This window comes from Arvicanthis niloticus, chromosome 11, assembly GCF_011762505.2.
Source record: "Arvicanthis niloticus isolate mArvNil1 chromosome 11, mArvNil1.pat.X, whole genome shotgun sequence".
Taxonomy (NCBI): Eukaryota; Metazoa; Chordata; class Mammalia; order Rodentia; family Muridae; genus Arvicanthis; species Arvicanthis niloticus.
The window spans coordinates 14,022,872-14,042,500 of NC_047668.1; the positions used below are offsets into that span (position 1 = coordinate 14,022,872).

General features: G+C 43.3%; 1 protein-coding gene and 1 long non-coding RNA gene across 2 annotated transcripts in view; one reads left to right on the forward strand and one right to left on the reverse strand.

The window, feature by feature from the left end:
- Positions 1-1,054: 1,054 nt before the first annotated feature.
- LOC117716799 (uncharacterized) lies at positions 1,055-6,371 on the reverse strand. The gene is made up of 3 exons (XR_004607833.2): positions 6,090-6,371; positions 3,601-3,880; positions 1,055-1,761 (listed from the first exon to the last, which is right to left on the reverse strand). It is a non-coding gene; the product is annotated as an uncharacterized LOC117716799 (long non-coding RNA).
- Eapp (E2F associated phosphoprotein) overlaps positions 6,366-19,629 on the forward strand; it is a 24,620-nt gene continuing 11,356 nt past the window's right edge. Inside the window, exons 1-3 of the mRNA XM_034513857.2 lie at positions 6,366-6,541; positions 11,210-11,391; positions 12,557-12,652. Of these exons, the coding sequence (XP_034369748.1) occupies positions 6,468-6,541; positions 11,210-11,391; positions 12,557-12,652 (352 nt within the window). The 5' untranslated portion in view covers positions 6,366-6,467. The remainder of the gene's footprint in view (positions 6,542-11,209; positions 11,392-12,556; positions 12,653-19,629) is intronic.

Below are 19,629 nucleotides of genomic sequence, written 5' to 3' on the forward strand. Positions count from 1 at the left end.
CCTAAGGAGACCACGTTGATAAAAACAAACAACCCACGGGAAAGAGAACCGTCGTGTGCTTTGGGCCACTTCCATCTCTCGGAGTTTACACAGCACCTTCACATTTCCGAAGCACGGCACCAACGTTTATTAATCCTCACAACATCCCTGTGAGGTAGGTCAACCTGTCCTTTATAGCAGAGAATGGAGCCAGAAGTCAAGAGGATCTTGCCCATTCCGGATTGAGGCTTCAAGAGCAGCAGGTGAGGGCCGGACAGAATCTAGAAGCAAGGGCTCTTGGTCCTGCACTCACTCACTGGTGGACACCACGTGGGTGTATTTCTACCAATCAAGTTCGCATACATGAAGGAACGAAGGACGAAAACGATGTCTGGGGCAACAGGAAAACCAATGGAATGGCATGGGGAAACGTCAGTCGAGAGAGCAAGTACACTAACCACACAGGGAGAGAATGTGTGCTGAGAGAGGCTGAGGCTGGGTCTGGGACTTGACCTGTATGGAATCTTCAGGATGGTTTAGAGAAATGTAAACAATCTAGGAACCCGTTCCAGGGTGACCGGCTCAAGTTCCTGTGGTTTCCAAATAGGAGAGGAGTAAGGAAAAGGTAAGAGAAGTCCATCATCCAACTCAAGTTTAGGCCAGGAACACGGGGATCATGTCTGGGCCAGTCAGAAAGACCAGACGTGCCTGACACACATCCAGGGACTCACTCCAGGGACTCCGCATCCTGTCTGTACCCCACTTTCGTCCTGGGGATCCCCTCCCCCCGCCACGCTTCTCCTCCTAGCAGACAGTTCCCTCTACACCACTCACTACACAGCCATGGTAGGCACCAAGGTGCTCGGTTGACAAATGTCTCATGGTTATCTGACTGAGACAGGGACGGGAGCCAGGGAGCCATGCTGCTGCTGCATTCTCAAACAGTGCACCCAGAAAACTGGGTCACTCTATGAGAGGTAAAGCATTCAGTGAACCTGGTTTGGCCATTTCAACAGAAGAAAAAAAAAAAAAAGAAAGAAAGAAAGAAAGAAAGAAAAAGAAAAACCCTGCACTGTAAAGCATAATACCGGAGTAGATTTATTGTAGCTACCCCGAATTCCAGAGCGATACAAGGGGCACGGAGTAAAAACGCCGCTGGTGCCTCTGGGCGTTTACAATATTGGTTTAGTTCACAAGTTTAAGGCAAACATACTAACACATCTGCTTTTCTTCAGAGATCATACTTATAAAGCTCACATAAAGTCTGACCCAAAACTTCTACGTTCATTAATTTAAAGTAAGTCTCATCAAGATGCTTTACACGGATACATGAAAGAACTAAGGGAACAGGATGCTTAAAACAATATTGAGAAAGGCAACCTTTATCTTGTGTGAACAATGTACTTTGAGAATGTTAAAACTGGACAAGCGATTCTTAGGTAAATAAGGCCTGCAGCCATAGAATCGCCACATACGAAATAAACACAGTTAAGACAGGCTACTTAAAGAAAAGAGGTTGAACTTTGGGCTTCTTGGAAGGTGGAGTGCGAGGTGGCAGGCCGCTACCCTGCGGCCAGTGAGCCCAGCTGCTCCACTGTCTCTCAGAAGAAGAGCCGATGCACTGTGCCCGCTGTTTCTGTTGTTCCCAGTGAGCTTAGATGCCAGAGGTCGTCAGGAAAACAAACCAGATTTGAAGGCAGCCCTTTTCATCAGAAGGTGGAGTGAAGCCTATGTGTCTCCATTTAAAACGGCAAGGCAGTTCTGCAGAAGCTGGAGATTACCCTAGTAAGGAGGAAACAACCAATCACCATTTTTTTCAGTCCTAACAACTTGCAAGAGTTGTTGTTTGTAAAAAATTTTATTGTTATTTGATGATATGTATGGGTGTTTCGCCTGCATGTAAGTCAGGGGCCACACACAAGCAAGCATAAAAGAAATTGTATTCTAATGTCAACAATTCTAGAAACATCTCTTTAACAGTTTAAACACACAACTTGTTCAGTAAATAAATTTCTATCTAGATGAGAATGAATGGTTTAGATTATTTTACTTTAAAAAAAAAGAAGATTCATGTTTATTTTATGTGCGTGAGTGCTTAGTCCGAAGAGGGCATCAGGTCCCCTGAACTGGAATGACTACAACTTTAAGTCGCTGTGGGTGCTGGAACTGAAGAACCTGGGTCCTCTGCAGGAGCAGAGCAGCCAGTGCTCTCAGCAGCCAGACCATCTCTCCACATCCTTGACATGTTTTTGGCAAGGGTAAAATTAAGACTTTTGAGTCCAAAGTTAACTAGTGAATTTGATTTTTGATTGTATGTCAGGCCATTAAACTAGTATTAAAAAAAAAAACCCACTAACATTGCACACAAAAGTATTCTACAAAATTCACATGCAGGTAGCCATTTGTAGAACATCTGAAGTTGCTTCAAAACTTAAGAGATACGAGTGGCATCTGGTAGACATGCCTTTAATTCCAGCATTTGGGACATAGAGGCAGGTGGATGGAGCTATGTGAGTTCTAGTATAGCCAAGACTACGGAGAGAGACCCTGTTTAAACTCCCCTACAGCCATTGTGGTGGTTTGAGTAAGGATGGCCCCATAGACTCATATTTGAATACTTAGGGAGTGGCATTAGGAGGTGTGGACTTCTTAAAGGAACTGTGTCACAGGGGCAGGTAGGGGTGGGGTAGGCTTTGGGGTTTCTTTGCTGGTGGATCAGGCTGTGAAGGTCTCAGACTGTTCTAGCTACTGCCTGCATGCTTCCATGCTCCCTAACATGATAATAATGGACCACCCTCTGAAACTGTAAGCCAGTCCCCATTTAAATGCTTTCTTTTATAACAGGTTCTTTGAGCTGGATGGTGGTGATGCCTTTAATCCCAGCCCTTGGGAGGCAGAGGCAGATGCTGGTTGATCTCTGAGTTCCAGGCCAGCCTAGTCTACCCAGAAAAATCCTGTTTCAAAAACCAAAAAGGGAAAAGAGTTGCCCTGGTTATGGTATCTCTTCACAGAATTAGAACAATGACTAAGTGCCATCACCACTCAGCAAGCTCTAATTTTTAAATCTTGGTTTGGATTCTGGAGAAATAGCTCACTCACTGATTAAGAGTACTTGGGTCTCTTGTAGAGGGCCCTACTTTGGTTCTCAGCAAGTATGTCAGGCATTGCACAACTGCCTATAACTATGGCTCCAGGGGCTGCAACACCCTCTCCTGACCTCTGCAGGCAGGCAGGCAGGCAGGCAGGCAGGCACGCACGCACGCACGCACGCACGCACACACACACACACACAACTTTTTAAGAATTTAAAAATTATTTTATTTTGGGCTGGGTCTGAGGCAGAGGCAAGTAGATCCCTGTGAGTTCAAGGCTAGCCTGATCTACATAGTGAGTTCCAGGAGGATTAAAAAAGCAAAAGCAAAAGCAAAAAGCATGTAGTTATGTGTGGTATGTATGCATGTTTACATGTATGAGCACACATGTTTATGTGTTCGCAGAGAGGGCAAAAGTTACAGGTTGAGATAGAGTATCTTCCTTGTTTCTCTCTACTGTTTACCAAGGTTCTTGCTGAACCTGGGAGCGGATTCAACTAGTCTATAGGCAGTTTGTCTTGGGAAATACCCTTTCTCTGCTCCTGGAACTGGAGTTACAGGCAGATGAGCTGGCCCACTCAGTGCTGGGAAGGAAATTCTGGTCCTCTGCACGTGTTCTTCACCTCTGAGCCCCTTCGGCCTCCTTGTGCTGATAACCACAGCTTCAGTGAGGTGATGCAGGCGACAGCCTTGTCCTGTCTAGAAGACAGCACTTCACAGCTCTCCTCCCACTCTTGACGGTTCTTACAGGAGACTGTTCTCTTCCTAGTTCTCAGAATCTCGGGTGGGAGCAGATGTAGACCATTCATCTGCAATTAAGCACGGTTACTTACTCTTTGCATTTTGACCAGTTGTGGTTCTCCGCAGTAACCACTATGTTAATGTGACACAGAAAAAACGCTTGACAGCTTTTCAATCAGACAGTTGAAAGCAATACAAACCCTTGGGTATAAATACAAATATTTAGAAGGGAACTTGACAACATAATGTAATAAAACAACAGTACATATTAGAGGGGAGACCCCTCATCCCCCACAGTTAATTTACAGTTAATTTCATACAGAGAGTCCTAATGAAGTTAATTGGGCCACAACAAATGATGCTCCTATTGCTTTGATAAGAGTCCAGGACCAAGGGCAGTTCCTCCTAACTTGGGGAGGAAGATTTATTTCAGAACCTTCAGTTCCACAGTCACTGAAGGAAGTCAGCTCAGGAATCAAGGCAGAAACTCGCTGAAGCAGAAACCAAAGAAAAGGTTGTGGAAGCTCGTTGTTTACTTACTGATCTCTCATAGCTTCCCACTCAGGAGTGCCAGCCCACGGGTAGCCCCACCCACAAATGAATCCTCCCATCTTCTCAAAGTGAAGTCTTCACGCAGTCAGCATGTGTCAACTTTACATAAAGCTTGACCAGTGTAACACCTGGTTTTGCTCCATTATCTGACTTACTAATACTTCTGTTAAAATCGTCACCGCGTAGTTAGGATTCAACCTGTTTCAGTAAAAACAGCATTGTGTACTATGAAGATCTGGGAACCCTTAAGCTTTGAATTACAAACTAATAATCAAAAAAACTAAGACAATAGCTACTTCATATAGGTAGTCATCTACAGAGTGGGAACGCAGTCTCCAACTACCACAGATTTTTCCGCATTTGGGGAAATCGCAGGGGTCAGCACATCCGGAGTGCAATGGATAAGCCTCGCCCTGGGAAAACCACCTTCGTGGCCGGGCGGTGGTGGCACACGCCTTTAATCCCAGCACTTGGGAGGCAGAGGCAGGTGGATTTCTGAGTTCCAGGCCAGCCTGGTCTACAGAGTGAGCTCCAGGACAGCCAGGGCTACATAGAGAAACCCTGTCTCGAAAAACCAAAAAAAAAAAAAAAAAAAAAAAAAAAAAAAAAAAAAAAAGAAAGAAAAGAAAAGAAAACCACCTTCTTGATCATGGTATCTCCCCTGCCAGGTAAGTATGAGTTACGAATGCTGCTAGCAGCACTCCATCACTTTTCACTTACAGTTTCCTCCTCCTCCTCCTCTTCCCGCCCCCGCCCCCGCCCCCTCCCCCTCCCCCTCCCTCCCCTCCCCCCCTCCCCCTCCCTCCCCCCCTCCCCCTCCCCTCCCCCCTCCCCCCCTCCCCCTCCCCTCCCCCCTCCCCCCCCTCCCCCCCTCCCCCTCCCCTCCCCCCTCCCCCCCCCTCCCCTCCCCCGCCCCCTCTTCTTCTTCTTTTGGTTTTTCGAGACAGGGTTTCTCTGTATAGCCCTGGCTGTCCTGGAACTCACTCTGTAGACCAGCCTGGCCTCAAACTCAGAAATTAACCTGCCCTTGCCTCCCAAGTTCTGGAATTAAAGACGTGTGCCACCAATGCCCGGCTCGTGGGGGGGAAACGTACTCTTTGCGTGTCTACATACTCTATGCCTTTGTGGTGATGTCACCGGATACCCACTAAAGCTGTGGGTCAGGGGTAAGGTTTAGTTGATCCCACAGAATCTGTACCAGATGACGTTCTAGTTTGTTAAGCTTTTCTTTTGTATTTTCTTAAGTAAGCCAATTGTAATTACAATTGCATGCAAATTAAGCAAAGAAAAACTAGCTAGGACTACATTGCTAGCTGCAAGATAAACGGGGTCAGTAAGACCACCTCAAAGCCGAATAAAAGCTTTAGAAAGCAGAAGAACAAAGAAGAGAAAGAAGCAGAAAAGTAAAAGAAACAAGAAAAAAAAATAAAAAGAAGAGAAGGTAGAGAGCCATCTTTGCGACAATCTTGGCAAGCATGGTATTGCCAATGTCAGGCAAAGCGTAAGCTATGGTTGCTGCGTGCAGGCACTCCATTATTCGACACTCACTCTTTAGGTACGGTCGCTTCTTCAATGCGTTTTTCTCTACATCACATTCTGTTTTCTAACCTTGCACCCTAAAATTATTCTCTACACCATGTAGATATTATCCACTAATGGCATGATAAAAAATATGTGGGGGGAATCGGTAGTCTTTGCGTGTCTACTAATCTACATACTTCATACCTTTGTGGTGACATCGCTTCAGGAAAGCGTTCATAGGTTCATAAGTTTCTCAACGCGACTCCGCCCACTAAAGCTGTGGGAGCATTGGCTGTTCTTCCAGAGGCGCTGAGTTCAATTCCCAGCAATCCAAAGAGAACGACACTGAACTCACACACATTAAACAAACAAACAATCAATCAATCAAACAAACCCAAATAATCTCAAAGAGACATGGTAACATTGACACCCCCCCCCACTCTTGCATCCCTTTCCCTGGGACGGCCTGCGCAGGCGCACAGGAAGGACTCTCATGCGGGCGGAAGTAGAATCTCTGGGAGGCTTCTGGGGGTTCTGGCGGAGTACACAGACACCGGGACCGTGTAGTGTCCCTAGACAGCCATGAACCGGCTCCAGGATGACTATGACCCCTACGCGGTGGAAGAGCCGAGCGACGAGGAGCCGGCTCTGAGCAGGTGGGCTGCTGCCTCGCGTATCCGCCCGTATCGGCCTTGGCTGAGGCCGTTGTGCTCCGCCGTCCCTGGACGCTGTGTCTCCCGCTTCTCTTGCGGGAGCTTCGGGGTGCCTGATGGTGCTGCTCAGTCTCTGGGGAGCCAGGATGGAAAGCAGTGCGGGAAGAGGGATGTTCTGGAATTACGTGGGCCCCAAGTGTAAATCCTTAGATGGAACCCTGTTTGCCGTTTACTAGTACTGTGACAGAAGGCAAGTCAGCAATCCTCAGCTTCTCATCTGTAAATGGAAATACAAGTATGGGACAGTCCTAAGCTAGTGAGGACCACAGGCCTTAGCATGAAGTACTTATCCTGAAGACTGTCAAGTAGAAATTAGAGAATAGTGAATGGGAATATATATATATATATATATATATATATATATATATATATATATATTGGTTATGATAGCAATAAATACTAAATTCTTGTCTTCCATATATACTAGGGGAAATGAAGTTGCCTATTTTCGTAGAAGATGATCTGTGATTGGCACTGATAAAGTTCTGTGATAATTCTGGAATGGTTGTATTTATCCTACTTGAGGAATTTGTAGTGTTTATACGTATTTGTAAAGCTCATCTTTTCTCCCCTTGCTGGGTATTAAACCCACGATATCTTTTAATCTATCTATATATGTGTTTCATTTTTAAAAATCATTTATTTTTATGTACATTTAGTGTTTTGCATATGTCTGTATGAAGATGTTGGATCCCCTGGATCCACGTGGGTGCTGGGAATTGAACCTGGGTCCTCTGGGAGAGCAGCCAGTGCTTTTAACCGCTGAGCCATCTCTCTAGCCCCATGGTATTGTTTTTATTGCTACTTTATAACCATAATTTTGCTACTGTTATGAATCATAATGTAAATATCTGATTTGCTGGATATCTGATATGCAACCCCGATTAGGGTCATGACATACACTTTGAGAACCATTGTAGAAGATTATAGTTCAGGGCTGGGAAAATACTTGCTGTGCGATCCTGAGGACATGAGTTCTATCCCCTGAACTCATGTAAAAAGCTGGATGTGTTAGTATGAGTCTTTAATCCCGGCACTCCTACGGTGAGGTGAGAGGTGGAGACAGGAAGATGCCATCTGGAGCTTGAGAACCACCTAGCCTGCATTATACTGCAAGAAACAAGAAAGACCCTTTCTCAACAAGACAGAAGGCAAGAAGCAGTTTCTCAAAGTTGTGTTCTGACTTCCAAATGCACTATGCACACATAAATACAGACACTATGTGAACACTAAAAACAGTGAAGACAGCACATTGTATCATTGCAAGGATGTCTTTTACTACCTGTGGTATACTGGCCTCCTTTCCCTTGTCCTTGGTGCTCACTGTGTGTCTCAGGCTGGCCTCCCACTTCCTGTGGTCTTCCAGGTGTGCCACCACGCACCTTCTGCCCCCTAAGTACTGGGACTACAGGTGTGCATCATCACACTTAGGTCCCTCCTGATACTTGTTGGTAGTCACCATTGGTTCCTTTCTGTCCTTGCATCCTACTGAACCCCCTGATGTCACCCATCTGTCCCCCACTTCTACAGTTTTGTCATTTCTAAGAATGTTGTGTGAGTGGAGTTATGCGCTATGTAATCTTTGGAATTTGGCTTTTTTTTTTCTGGAGATTTACCTGTGGTAGTATGTTGTATGGATCTTACAGTTCTCCCCCATCCCTGCCCTTCTTTGCTGTGCTAAGGATTGTAAGGATCAGACCCAGGGCTTTGTACCTGACAGGCAAGTGTTCTGTCCAGAGTTACAGCCCAGAGTACTGAGATGTATTTCTTTTTATCTACTTCTTTCTTTCCTTTTTTCTTTTCTTTTTTTTTTTTTTTTTTTTTGGGGGGGGGAGGGGTTTGAAGACAAGGTTTCTCTGTAGCCTTGGCTGTCCTGGAACTTGCTCTGTAGACCAGGTTGGCCTTGAACTCAAGAGATCAGTCTGCCTCTGCTTCCAGAGTGCTGGGATTAAAGGTGTGTGCCCCTCCCCCACTGAATCTGTTATTACTAATACAGGATCTCATGTATTCTGGGCTGGTGCCTTCTGGTCCTCTTGCTTCCACTTCTCAGGCACAGGGATCACATACATTTACTACCACATCTGTTTTATGTGATGTCGGTGTGCAAACCCAGGCAAGCACTCTACAATTCAGTACCAGTGGCAGCCTTTAATTATTCCGCATGTTCTTCACAGCGTGTTAGAAGCTGTAGTGAGAATTCTAGAATCTTGGTTTCTTTAAAAAGCAAGAAATCTTGTAAGAGTATGTTTTCCTCTTAATCCGAGGTGTGGGATGTGGGGCTGCTCTGGACTGTCCGCAGCAGCTGACTATGATTTACTTTTCAGAGGGTCTGTAAATGCTAGGGCCCCAAGCGGCGGGGTCAGTAGTTGTTGGTTGTTGAGGGGGGCTTGGTTGTGGTTTTGTGAGTAGTCGTGCACAAAGGAGAAACAAAAGGGAAGGGATTAGATTTACAGATGTCCCTCTCCCTCTGCCCCCTCCCTTCCTTTATCCTCCTTTCTCTCCCAGTTAGTGATGGGATGAAATGGGATTAAGACGTGGAAGGAAGAAAGAACCCACAGAGTAGCAAAGGCCGACAACAAGAAATGTCTTAGACATTTAATTTTTTTGTTTTGTTTTGTTTTTTTTTGAGACAGGGTTTTATCTTGGACATTTAATTTGTTCTTGTTTTGAGACAAGGTCTCGTGTAGCCCAGGGCTGGCTTTGAACTCTTCACCCTCTGACCTTCTAAGTGCTGAGATTATGGGCATGCACTACCATGTCTGACTTAATTCATTTAAATGTTTTAAATTACATTTTCCCCCAACCCTTAAATTACATTTTTAAAAGTTTAGTGTACGTGGACATGTGGGTGCTGTGGCACGTGCGTGGGTTCTGTGATGCACCTGTGGGCGCTGTGGCACACGTGTAGAGGTCACAGGACAGCTGTCTCCTTCCAGGTGGGCCCGAGAAATTGAAATCAGATTATCTGGCTTGGTGACAAGCCCTTTAGCTGCTGCTGAGTTGTCTTGCTAGCCCTGACTTAATTCATTTTTGTTGTTTTCTTTCTAATTATTGACTTAATTCCATTGTAAATCTGTTGATAGGAAACTAATCATAGAAGTCAATATAAGTTGACAGAAGTTAGTTAGAATTTGAAATGTAATATAATTTTCTTTCTTTCTTTTTTTTTTTTTTTTTTTTTTCGAGACAGGGTTTCTCTGTATAGCCTTGGCTTTTCTGGAACTCATGCTGTAGACCAGGCTGGCCTCGAACTCAGAAATCCGCCTGCCTCTGCCTCCCAAGTGCTGGGATTAAAGGCATGTGCCACCACCGCCCAGTATAATATAATTTTCTTAGGGCCAGTGATGTAGTTCAATGGCCGAACAGGTGCTTAGTGTTCACGAGACTTTGGGTTCAGTTTCCAACACCAGGAAAAACAGTGTACATCATTCTCTCTATTAACAGTTTTCTGTAGCATGGTTTTACTTGTCTTTTAAATTATAATTTTTAATTGCTATTAAATATTTTATGTCGGTGTATTAACTAGATACTAATCATATTGTTTTTATTTAAATAAAACTCTCAGTTCTGTGAAGTAAGCTTTTTTAGTTTAATGGAATTAGTTAATACATTGGTTCAGTGGTATTGGAAAGTAGTGTGGTAACATAAGGAGCCAAAAAGAGAGCGGGAAAGACGGCTCAGTGGTTAGAGCATTGGCTGTTGTGGCAGAGCACCTGGATTAGACTCCCAGAGCTCACAGGGCAGCTCACATCATCCAGCTGGAGCTCTGGGGGATCCAGTGCCCTTTCTGGTACCACAACTGATGACCAGATGCACATACAAGCAGAACACCTATACACAAGAAGAAAAGAGAAAGATCAGGTTACACTTGTGGCTCACGTCTGCAGCTCAGCACTCAGGAGGCAGAAGCAGGATTGCTGCAGGTTTGAGGTCAGCTTGCTCTATAAAGCAAGTCTCAGCTTAGCCAGAGCTACATAGCGAAACCCTGTCCCCAAACCAGAAAAAGCCAAAGCTGAAAATAGGAAGGACTAGCTAATCCCTTGGCTATTAATGAACATTGACTATATGTAATATGGTAGGTATATCGCATGTAAATTTGTATAACTAAAAATTGCTGTTGAGCAGTATCTTGGGGTTTTACTGCTGTGAAGAGACACCATAACCAAGGCAACTCTTATAAGGACGACATTTAATTGGGGCTGGCTTACAGGTTCAGAGGTTTAATCTGTTATCATCAAGGCGGGGACATGGCAGCATCCAGGCAGGCATGGTGCAGGAGGAATTGAGAGTTCTACATCTTCATCTGAAGGCTGCTAGCAGAATACTGACTTCCAGGCAGCTAGATGAGGGTCTTAAAGTCACACCCACATTGACACACCTACTCCAACAAGGCCACACCTAATAATACCACTCCCTGGGCCAAGCATATACAAACTATCACAGGCAGTAAGATGATTGAAGTTTTAAGTAATTTTATTTTATTTTGTGGTGCTATACCTCAAACTGAGGGTTTTGCACATGCTATGTAAGTGCTATACCCCTGAGCCACATCCAGGCCCTGATTTTAATATCTTTAATATTCATATTCTCTGTACTTTAAATGTATGCTAGCTCTGAAGATGAAGTGGATGTGCTCTTACATGGAACCCCAGACCAAAAACGGAAACTCATCCGGGAATGTCTTACTGGAGAAAGTGAATCATCAAGTGAAGATGAATTTGAAAAAGAAATGGAAGCTGAACTAAACTCCACCATGAAGACAATGGAGGACAAGTTATCTTCGCTGGGAACAGGTCAACTTTGGGCTTAGTTTTCATAAATGTTCTGTAAAGGATTGTGTTCTTTTGTGTCTCTAGAACTTTGTGTAGGTGCTGAAGAATTGCTCTGTGTGAATGTACATGTGTGTGTGTGTGCGTGCGCGTGTGTGTATGAATGGTGGGTGGTGCTGGGGTTAAATCTGGGTCTTGTGTTTGCTAGGCAAGTTGTTCTACCACTTAGATACAGTCAGTCCCACCTCTTTTAAATTTTTGAGACAGGGTCTGGCTAAGTTACCCAGTCTGACCTTGAACTCACAATCTGTGATCCTTTTGCCTCGGCCTCCTGAGTAGCTGGGTGACAGCTGCACCACCAGGTCTGACTGACATAATACTTAGTAAAATGAAGGAATGGCTGTGCTTGGGGACCTGTGCTAGAGTTTCTTTGGTGATTGACATGTCATGTATTATTGGAAAGACACTATTTAGTAGCGGGTCCTCGCATTACTTTCTTTTTGTAGTTAGAATAAAGAGCACAAAGCACACAAAAGCATTTTTGAGTTTGATGGCAAATTTAATGGTATGTCATTACAAATCCCTGTGTCCTTTTGTAGTAAGTAATAAACACATTTTGTTTTTAGGTCTTTATATATAATTTACCTGACCCAAAATTTGGTTTACGAAAGTAAGACTGGTCAGAACTGGTTTTCATATTGGTATGTTTTATAACTTGAAAAACTGAGAGATGTAATTGCGGCAGAGGGAGAAGCATGTAAGACATAAGCTGGACAGAGGAGGTAGTTCTTGGCTCATCGCCCTGCCTAATGCCCCTTGAGTCAAGATGTCCCTTTCTTATTCACTATGGTATATTGCATCATTAAAAGGTATGCTGGTATACATATTAAAAGCATAATATGTATGCTGGAAACCTGGAAATATGACAATTAAACTTTAATTAGATTTGTGGGAAAGAAGAAAGAATTATTTTTCTCTAATTTGGAAAACTCATCAGGGAGTAATTTCCTATAGGTGCATAGGGCACAGAAATCAAGTAGGTCACTGCCGTAAAAATACTTTACTACACAAATGAGCTTGTGAGTAAGTTATTACTATTTGAAGTGATGAAGTATATGTGGAGGGTTTTCCTTTTTTTCTTATGGATCATATTTGGTTCAGTTTGTAAACTTCATTTCTGGTTTGGTAGGGTCTTCCTCAGGAGTGGCCAAAGTGGGAGGAGCTACAACAAAGTACTATGATGAGATATATTTCGATTCTGATTCTGAGGATGAAGACAAAGCAAGTGAGTAACATTTTGCTTAGCAGGTATATTTTATGAGTAATATCTGCCTTAACAGTTATTTGGTATTAGATTTTCCCTCAGTTTTATATTTAAAAATTTTATTTTATGTTAGTGGGTATTTTGCCTGCATGTATATCTGTCTGTGCACCATGCACATAGATGTTTGTGAGCCACCATGTAGATGCTGGAAATCAAACCTGGGTCCTTGGAAAGAGCAGTCAATGTTCTTAACTGCTGAGCCATCTCCAGCCCCTTTCTTAATTTTAAGTAACTATAGCCTAAGCCAAGTTTGGTGGCATACACCTTTAGTCACACCACTCAGGAGGGCAGAGGCAGACAGATCTCTGTGAGTTTGAGGCTGGCCTGGTTTATATAGCAAGTTTAAGGCCAGCCAGAACAAAGAAATTGTATGTTATTGATGTCTCTTGGGAGGCGGGTTGGTGTACAACAGGATTGATTAATAAGAAAGGCAGGGGGTACAGCTGTGTGCACTCCTGTGGGTTGCAACCCATTTGGGGGTGGAATTACCATTTTACAGGGGTTGGTCGCCTAAGACTGTCAGAAAACACATATTTCCTGTGGTCTTAGGAATTGAGATACCACTCTTCTATCCATATAGGTTAGGGTTAGGTCAGCCCATATACGATTGATTACCTGGTGTGAAGACATCATCCAGTCAACCATATTATATACACCCTTATATACAGATACAGGTGTATGTGACAGGTTTGGCACCATAATGTACTTATGTGGACCAGGTGTACACGTGTAGAAAGCAGCAGTGTTGGAGGTAAAATGACATTTCATGAATTATAGTTACTGGGTAAATGTAAAACCATGTACTGTAAAGTCATCAATTACTGAAAAAAACTAAAAAACCCGAGAAACCTCCCAAACCCCCAAAACAACCACAAAAACCCCAAAAACCTGAAACTGAACCATGGGAACTTTATCTGGGTCAATTAGTCTTTATATTCAGCTGTGGTTGATATGAATGCTGCCCCTTGTGATAGTGAAAAAACTTAAAGGGGGATTCTCACTCAAGTCTCAGGACGGTGCCCACCCAAAAACTCATGAGAGACCAGCATGCTGTAAACACATGAGGCAGTGTAATATCAGAACTCTGGGCCAGCCCATATCTCCATATCTCACATAGGAGATAGAGGGACTGACCTGGAGGCTCTAAGAATTAGGACTTTTATAACCAAGGGGTGGGGGGAGATTTTTACGTGGTTATACATGATTGGTTGTTATATATATATATATATATATATATATATATATATATATATATATATATATTTTTTTTTTTTTTTTTTTTTTTGTTTTTTCGAGACAGGGTTTCTCTGTATAGCCCTGGCTGTCCTGGAACTCACTCTGTAGACCAGGCTGGCCTCGAACTCAGAAATTCGCCTGCCTCTGCCTCCCAAGTGCTGGGATTAAAGGCGTGCGCCACCACCGCCCGGCCTGTTTTATATTTTTGAACATCAGCAGGCTGTATAGGCCAAGCGGGCCCAAAAGGGGGAAGGGTGGAAGAACACTAGATGGCCTATTACTCATTTGGACATATCTCTGTTCTTCTAAGGATGTCCTGCATACTTTTTAATCTTTCATGGCCAGCCAGTTCTGGAAGACTTAGCAGGCCTTTGTCTTATAATTTCACATCTTCTGTGGCTGACTAACTGGGCCCAAACCTGCTGACAGGCATTTTTAACTATTTAGGTAAGGGAAAAGGAATCAAAGGGCCCTGTTATTTTATTAGTTTTTTGTGGGACTCATAAAATTTCTTTCATTTCCCCCTTCTTCTTCTGAATAATTTTAATCTTAAAATGATCTGTTTTAGGTTCTAGAGTCATTTTATAGTAGGCCAAAAGAGTTATTTAACTTTGGGTGTATATATCTTAAGCCCCGTCCTCTAAGGTTGTATTATCTCTATGTCTCTAGGGGATATCTCAGGAGTCAAGGCCTGTTGTTCTTTGGCCTTGTAGAACAGCCGGTGACCTTGAGCTTGATGGGGTTGTTCAGGTGTCTGGCTGGTCTTCAGTGGCATCAGGCACAAGTGTTGGTGAACTTTAACGGAGGAAAACATTAAGAAAAGAAAATATAGTGCAGATCTTTTACAGTATAGTTTTACCTCAATAATTACAGCAGGAGTTGAAAAATCACAATGTGTTATTTGTTGTGAAATTCTATCAGCAGAATCTATGAAACCAAACAAACCAATAAACTGAAACAGTATTGTTGTAGCAAGTATCAGAGCTCTGCCACTGCAAGACTACCAACTACTTTAGAAGCAAAGCTTCACAAAAGCCTGACCTAGCCAGGTGTTGGTGGCATGTCTTTAATCCCAGCACTTGGGAGGCAGAGACAGGTATATCTCCATGAGTTTGAGGCCAGCCTGGTCTACAGAACTAGTTTTAGGACAGCCAAGGTATGGTGGTTTGAATATGTTTGACCCAGGGAGTGGCATTGTTAGGCAGTGTGGCCTTGTTGGAGGAAGTGTGTCGTCACTGTGGGGGTGGGCACTGAGGGCTCTTAGTGCTCAAGCTCCATCCCCCGAGGAAGAGCGTCCTCTCCTGGCATTCGGTCAAGATGCAGAACTCTCAGCTCCTTCTCCAGCATTGTGTCTACCTGCGTGTCTCCATGCTTCCTGACATGATGATAATGCACTGAACCTCTGAAACTGTAAGGCAGCCCCAATTAAACATTTTCCTTATTAAGAGTTGCCTTGGTCATGGTGTATTTTCATAGGAATGGAAACCTTAACTAAGATACAAGGCTATACAAACTCTGTCCAAAAATCAACAAAACAAACCTCCTCAAAAAGCCCAGACTTGACTCTGGTGGCAAGTACCATAAAGTGTAGCAGCCATTGAAGATTCATATTTGGTGGCACTCAGAATCGCCAGAGCTGTAAAGCCTCACATCATTACTGAGTTTTTACTGTTGCTGTTGTTCAAGTGATGATCGGAGACAAATTTGTAACACAATTGAGTGTAATATCCTTACTTAATGACACTCCCCAACAAGACTACATGACATGTCTGCTGATAGTCTTGATCAGGTAATTCAGGAAATTAGATCTGTGCCGCTTCCAATATTTAGTATCCAGCCTGATGAATCTACAGATGTTGCAGACTGTTCACAGTTAATGGGTTGTGAGATGCGGTAATGATGGTGACTTTAAAGATAAGTTTTGTTTCTGCAAGCCTCTGGAAACAAGGACTACTAAAGGAGATGTGTTCGTCACGTTGGTTCATTTCTGAAGGAGAATAAGATCTTGTGGGAAAGGGGCTTCAGCTATGCTAGGATGCTGGTCTGTATTTCAACATTTCCTACTGAGTGAGTCACCAAAAGTCGTCCCAGCTCTGTAGGATTCATCAGCAAATGCCAGCAGCCAAGATGCTGCCCAAGAGGTACGAGAAGTAAAGAAGAGCATCTTTGTTCTGTCAGTTCAGTGAACGTGAGCGAGCGATTTAAACAGCCAGCTGTTTGCACAACTGTGCAATGAGTTGGATGCACTGAACAAGGCTCTGCTAAATCACACTGAAGGAAGATGGTTGTCGAGAGGAAAAGTTTTGTGATGGACTCAAGATGTTTTCTAATCAGAAAGCAAGACTGCAGTTTGAAGCACTTTTTGATGATAAAAGTGAATTGCAGAAAGTAGCTTATTCAGTTGCCATCTTTGCCATTTGTATGAGTTAAAATTATCACTGATGCAAGGACCAGATCAGCATGTCTCAGTTTGTTTGAAGAGACCCAGTCATTCCAAATGAAACTTCAGCTTTGGCAGAGAAATTGGATGAAAATAAAATTTACATGTTGTGTACCTTCCCTGCTTTCTTCGAGGAATATGACATTGAGCCAGTCAAAAGAATCAGGCTGTTAACTTCTGTGAAAGGGCAGTGTACATGCTTGCAGATAACGTTCCCGTCCTATTTTCCAAGCCTACCCGATGCCGTTTGCACTCGCTACAAGTTCATTCAGGATGAGTGGAAGGAGCTCCTGACAGCACGAGGCATTTTATTGAACTCACTCAGAGCGAAGCAGTGAGATCTGACTTCTCTGCGAGGCAACGTACAGAGTTCTGGTCAGGTGCTTGCAGTCATACCCTGTTCTGTCAGAGACTGTGTTTCACCGCCGCCTTCTTCCATGTCCTACAGCATGTCTATGTACAACAGGGTTTTCCAGCTTGTTGATTGTCAAGTAAGTGTAAATACAGGCGTAGACTTGTGGAAAATGATGAAAAAGTAGCAATCTCTTCCCCCCGCCCCCCTCGGTGACAGAGTTTTTCTGTGTAGCCCTGGCTCTCTTGGAACCAGCTCTGTAGACCAGACTGGCTTTAAACTCTGAGATCCGCCTGCCTCTGCCTCCCGGTGCTGGGATTAAAGGCGTGCGCCACCTCCCCACCAACCCTAGCGAAAGAAGCAATCTCGACCTTCGCACTGACACACTGGCTTTTTATGAATAGTGCCCCAAAATGTAGTAATGTAGGTTAGTGTTATGTTAACACTGTTACCTGTGCTACACCATGTTTCAAGACAAAATTTCATTTATTTGTAATTCGAAATAAATATTTTATAGTATTTAACTACATATTCTTTTTGTGGTTAATCATTATGCTTTAATTATGTTCAGTTTGTAACAATGAAAATACATCCTGCATATCATATTTACATTAAGATTCATAACAGTAGCAAAATTAGAGTTATGAAGTAACAAAAATAATTTTATGGTTGGGGGTCACCACAACATGAGTAACTGTATTAAAGGGTTACATCATGGGAGGGGCTATGTGATGGGGGGACTGGCAGGAAGGGGCTGTGACTGGGATGTAAAATGAACAAATTAATTAATGGGAAAAAAAGGATCACATCATTAGGAAGGTTGAGAACCACTGTATTAAAGGTATGCACTACCACATCTGGCTGGAAATAAACGTGTGTGTGTGTGTATGTATGTATGTATGTATGTATTATATTTTTTTTTCCCCTTTTTTAAAGACAGGGTTTCTCTATAGTCCTTGTCCTGGAACTCACTCTGTAGACAAGGCTGGCCTCAAAATCAGAAATCCACCTGCCTCTGCCTCTCTAGTGCTGGGATTAAAGGTGTGCAGCACCACTATAAACCACCATGTGGCTGCTGGGGATTGAACTCAGGACCTCTGGCAGAGCAGCCAATGCTCTTAACCGCTCTAAAGTCTACTTTTTTGTTTTGTTTTTAAATATTCTAGGTCCTTAAGAATGTTAGACAAGGGGCTGCAGCAGTGGTTCTCAGGAAAACACTGAGACGCTTTGTTTCCTCATGTTCTGGTAACTCCTAACCGTAAAAATTTAGTTTTGTTGCTACTTCGTAACTAATTTTGCTACTGTTGTGAATTGTAATGTAAATATCTGTGTTTTCTGATGGCCTTTGGTGACCTCTGTGAAAGGGTCCTTTAACCTCCAAAGGGGTCACAACCCACAGGTTGAGAACCCCTGGGCTTTTGTACTGGCCCAGAGGACAAGAGCTCCTGCTATTTTTGCAGAGGGTCTAGGTTCAGTTTCCAGAACCCACATTGCCCCTTACAGCTATCCATCATAACTCCAGTTCAGAGGACCTGGGTCCCTATTTTGGCTTCAGCAAACACTAGGCATTCATGCAGTATACTTAACATACATTCAGATAAAACACTCATATCCGTAAAATAAACCTTAAAAGAATTACCATTTGGTTTTTAAGTATTTTTTTGTCCTGATTTTAGTATTTATTTGAGATGGTCTCAGTGTAGCCCCATCTGACTGGAAACTTACTCTGCAGCACATGCTGGCCTCACACGAGGTTTGCGGCAGTTTGCATGCTTCTGCTCTGCAGGTTAGGATTACAGGTGTAGCCACCATTGACTGGTTTAGTAATGAGTTATGTTTGAGAACGTGTGGTGATCTTTGTGTGAAAAGCAGTTCGTGGGACTGAAGACGGAGCTCAGTTTATAGAGCTGCTTGCCTGGTATACACAGAGTTCCAGATGCGATCCCCAAAACTGGGTGCAGTGATACACACCTATAATCTCAGCACTTGAAGTGAAGGCTGGGGTATCAGAAGCATAGAACTATCCTAGGCTACATAGTGAGTGAGTGAGTGGAGGCCAGCTTTGGCTACACAAGACCCAAGTCCCATTCTTAGCATTTTTTTCTTAATTAAAAAATGATTCTGTATGTGTGTGTATTTAAGGGAGCTCATTCTACAGTGTAGCCCCATCTACAGTAGGACTGAGGTAGGCAACTTGCGAGTCATTTCTCTTCTGTCACCACATGAGTCCCAGGGATTGAACTCAGATTGTCAGACTTGTGGCAATGAGCTATCTCACTCTACTCCCTTCTTTTCTTGACAGGGTCCCATATAGGCTAAGCTGGTCTCAAACTTGGTATGTAGCCAAGGGTGACCTTGAACTCATGATCTAAGTGCCTCTATCTCTTAGGCACAGGGATTACAGACATGTGTCACCATGCCCAGTTGGTTTTAAGTGGGTTTTGTGAGACTGCATTTTTATTATTTGAACTTAGCCCTTTGACCTCCTTTATCTTTTATTTTACTGTCATAATTGGACAATACTCTTATTTGAAGAATAGCTTTATTTTAATTAGTGTTATGCATTGTTTTTGGGGATGGGGTTTTACTTTTGTTGTCAGGGTACCCTGGGACTCACTGCTTAGCCCAGGCCTGGCAGCTCTCCTGCTTCAACCTTCCAAGTGCTGGGACTGCTGATGAAAGGCTTTTAGGTATCTTTTCTTTGATGAAAGGCTTTTAGGTATCTTTTCTTTGTTTTTTTTTTTTTTTTTTTTTTTTTTTTTTAATTTAATTTTTTCCTTATTCACCTGTATATCCAGCTCACTGCCCCACTCCCAGTCACTCCCTCCCACTTAGGCAACTTTTAAAAAGATAATGTAAATAGAATGAATAGTATGGGAACAGGAGAGTCATTTTATATTAGAGAAGTGT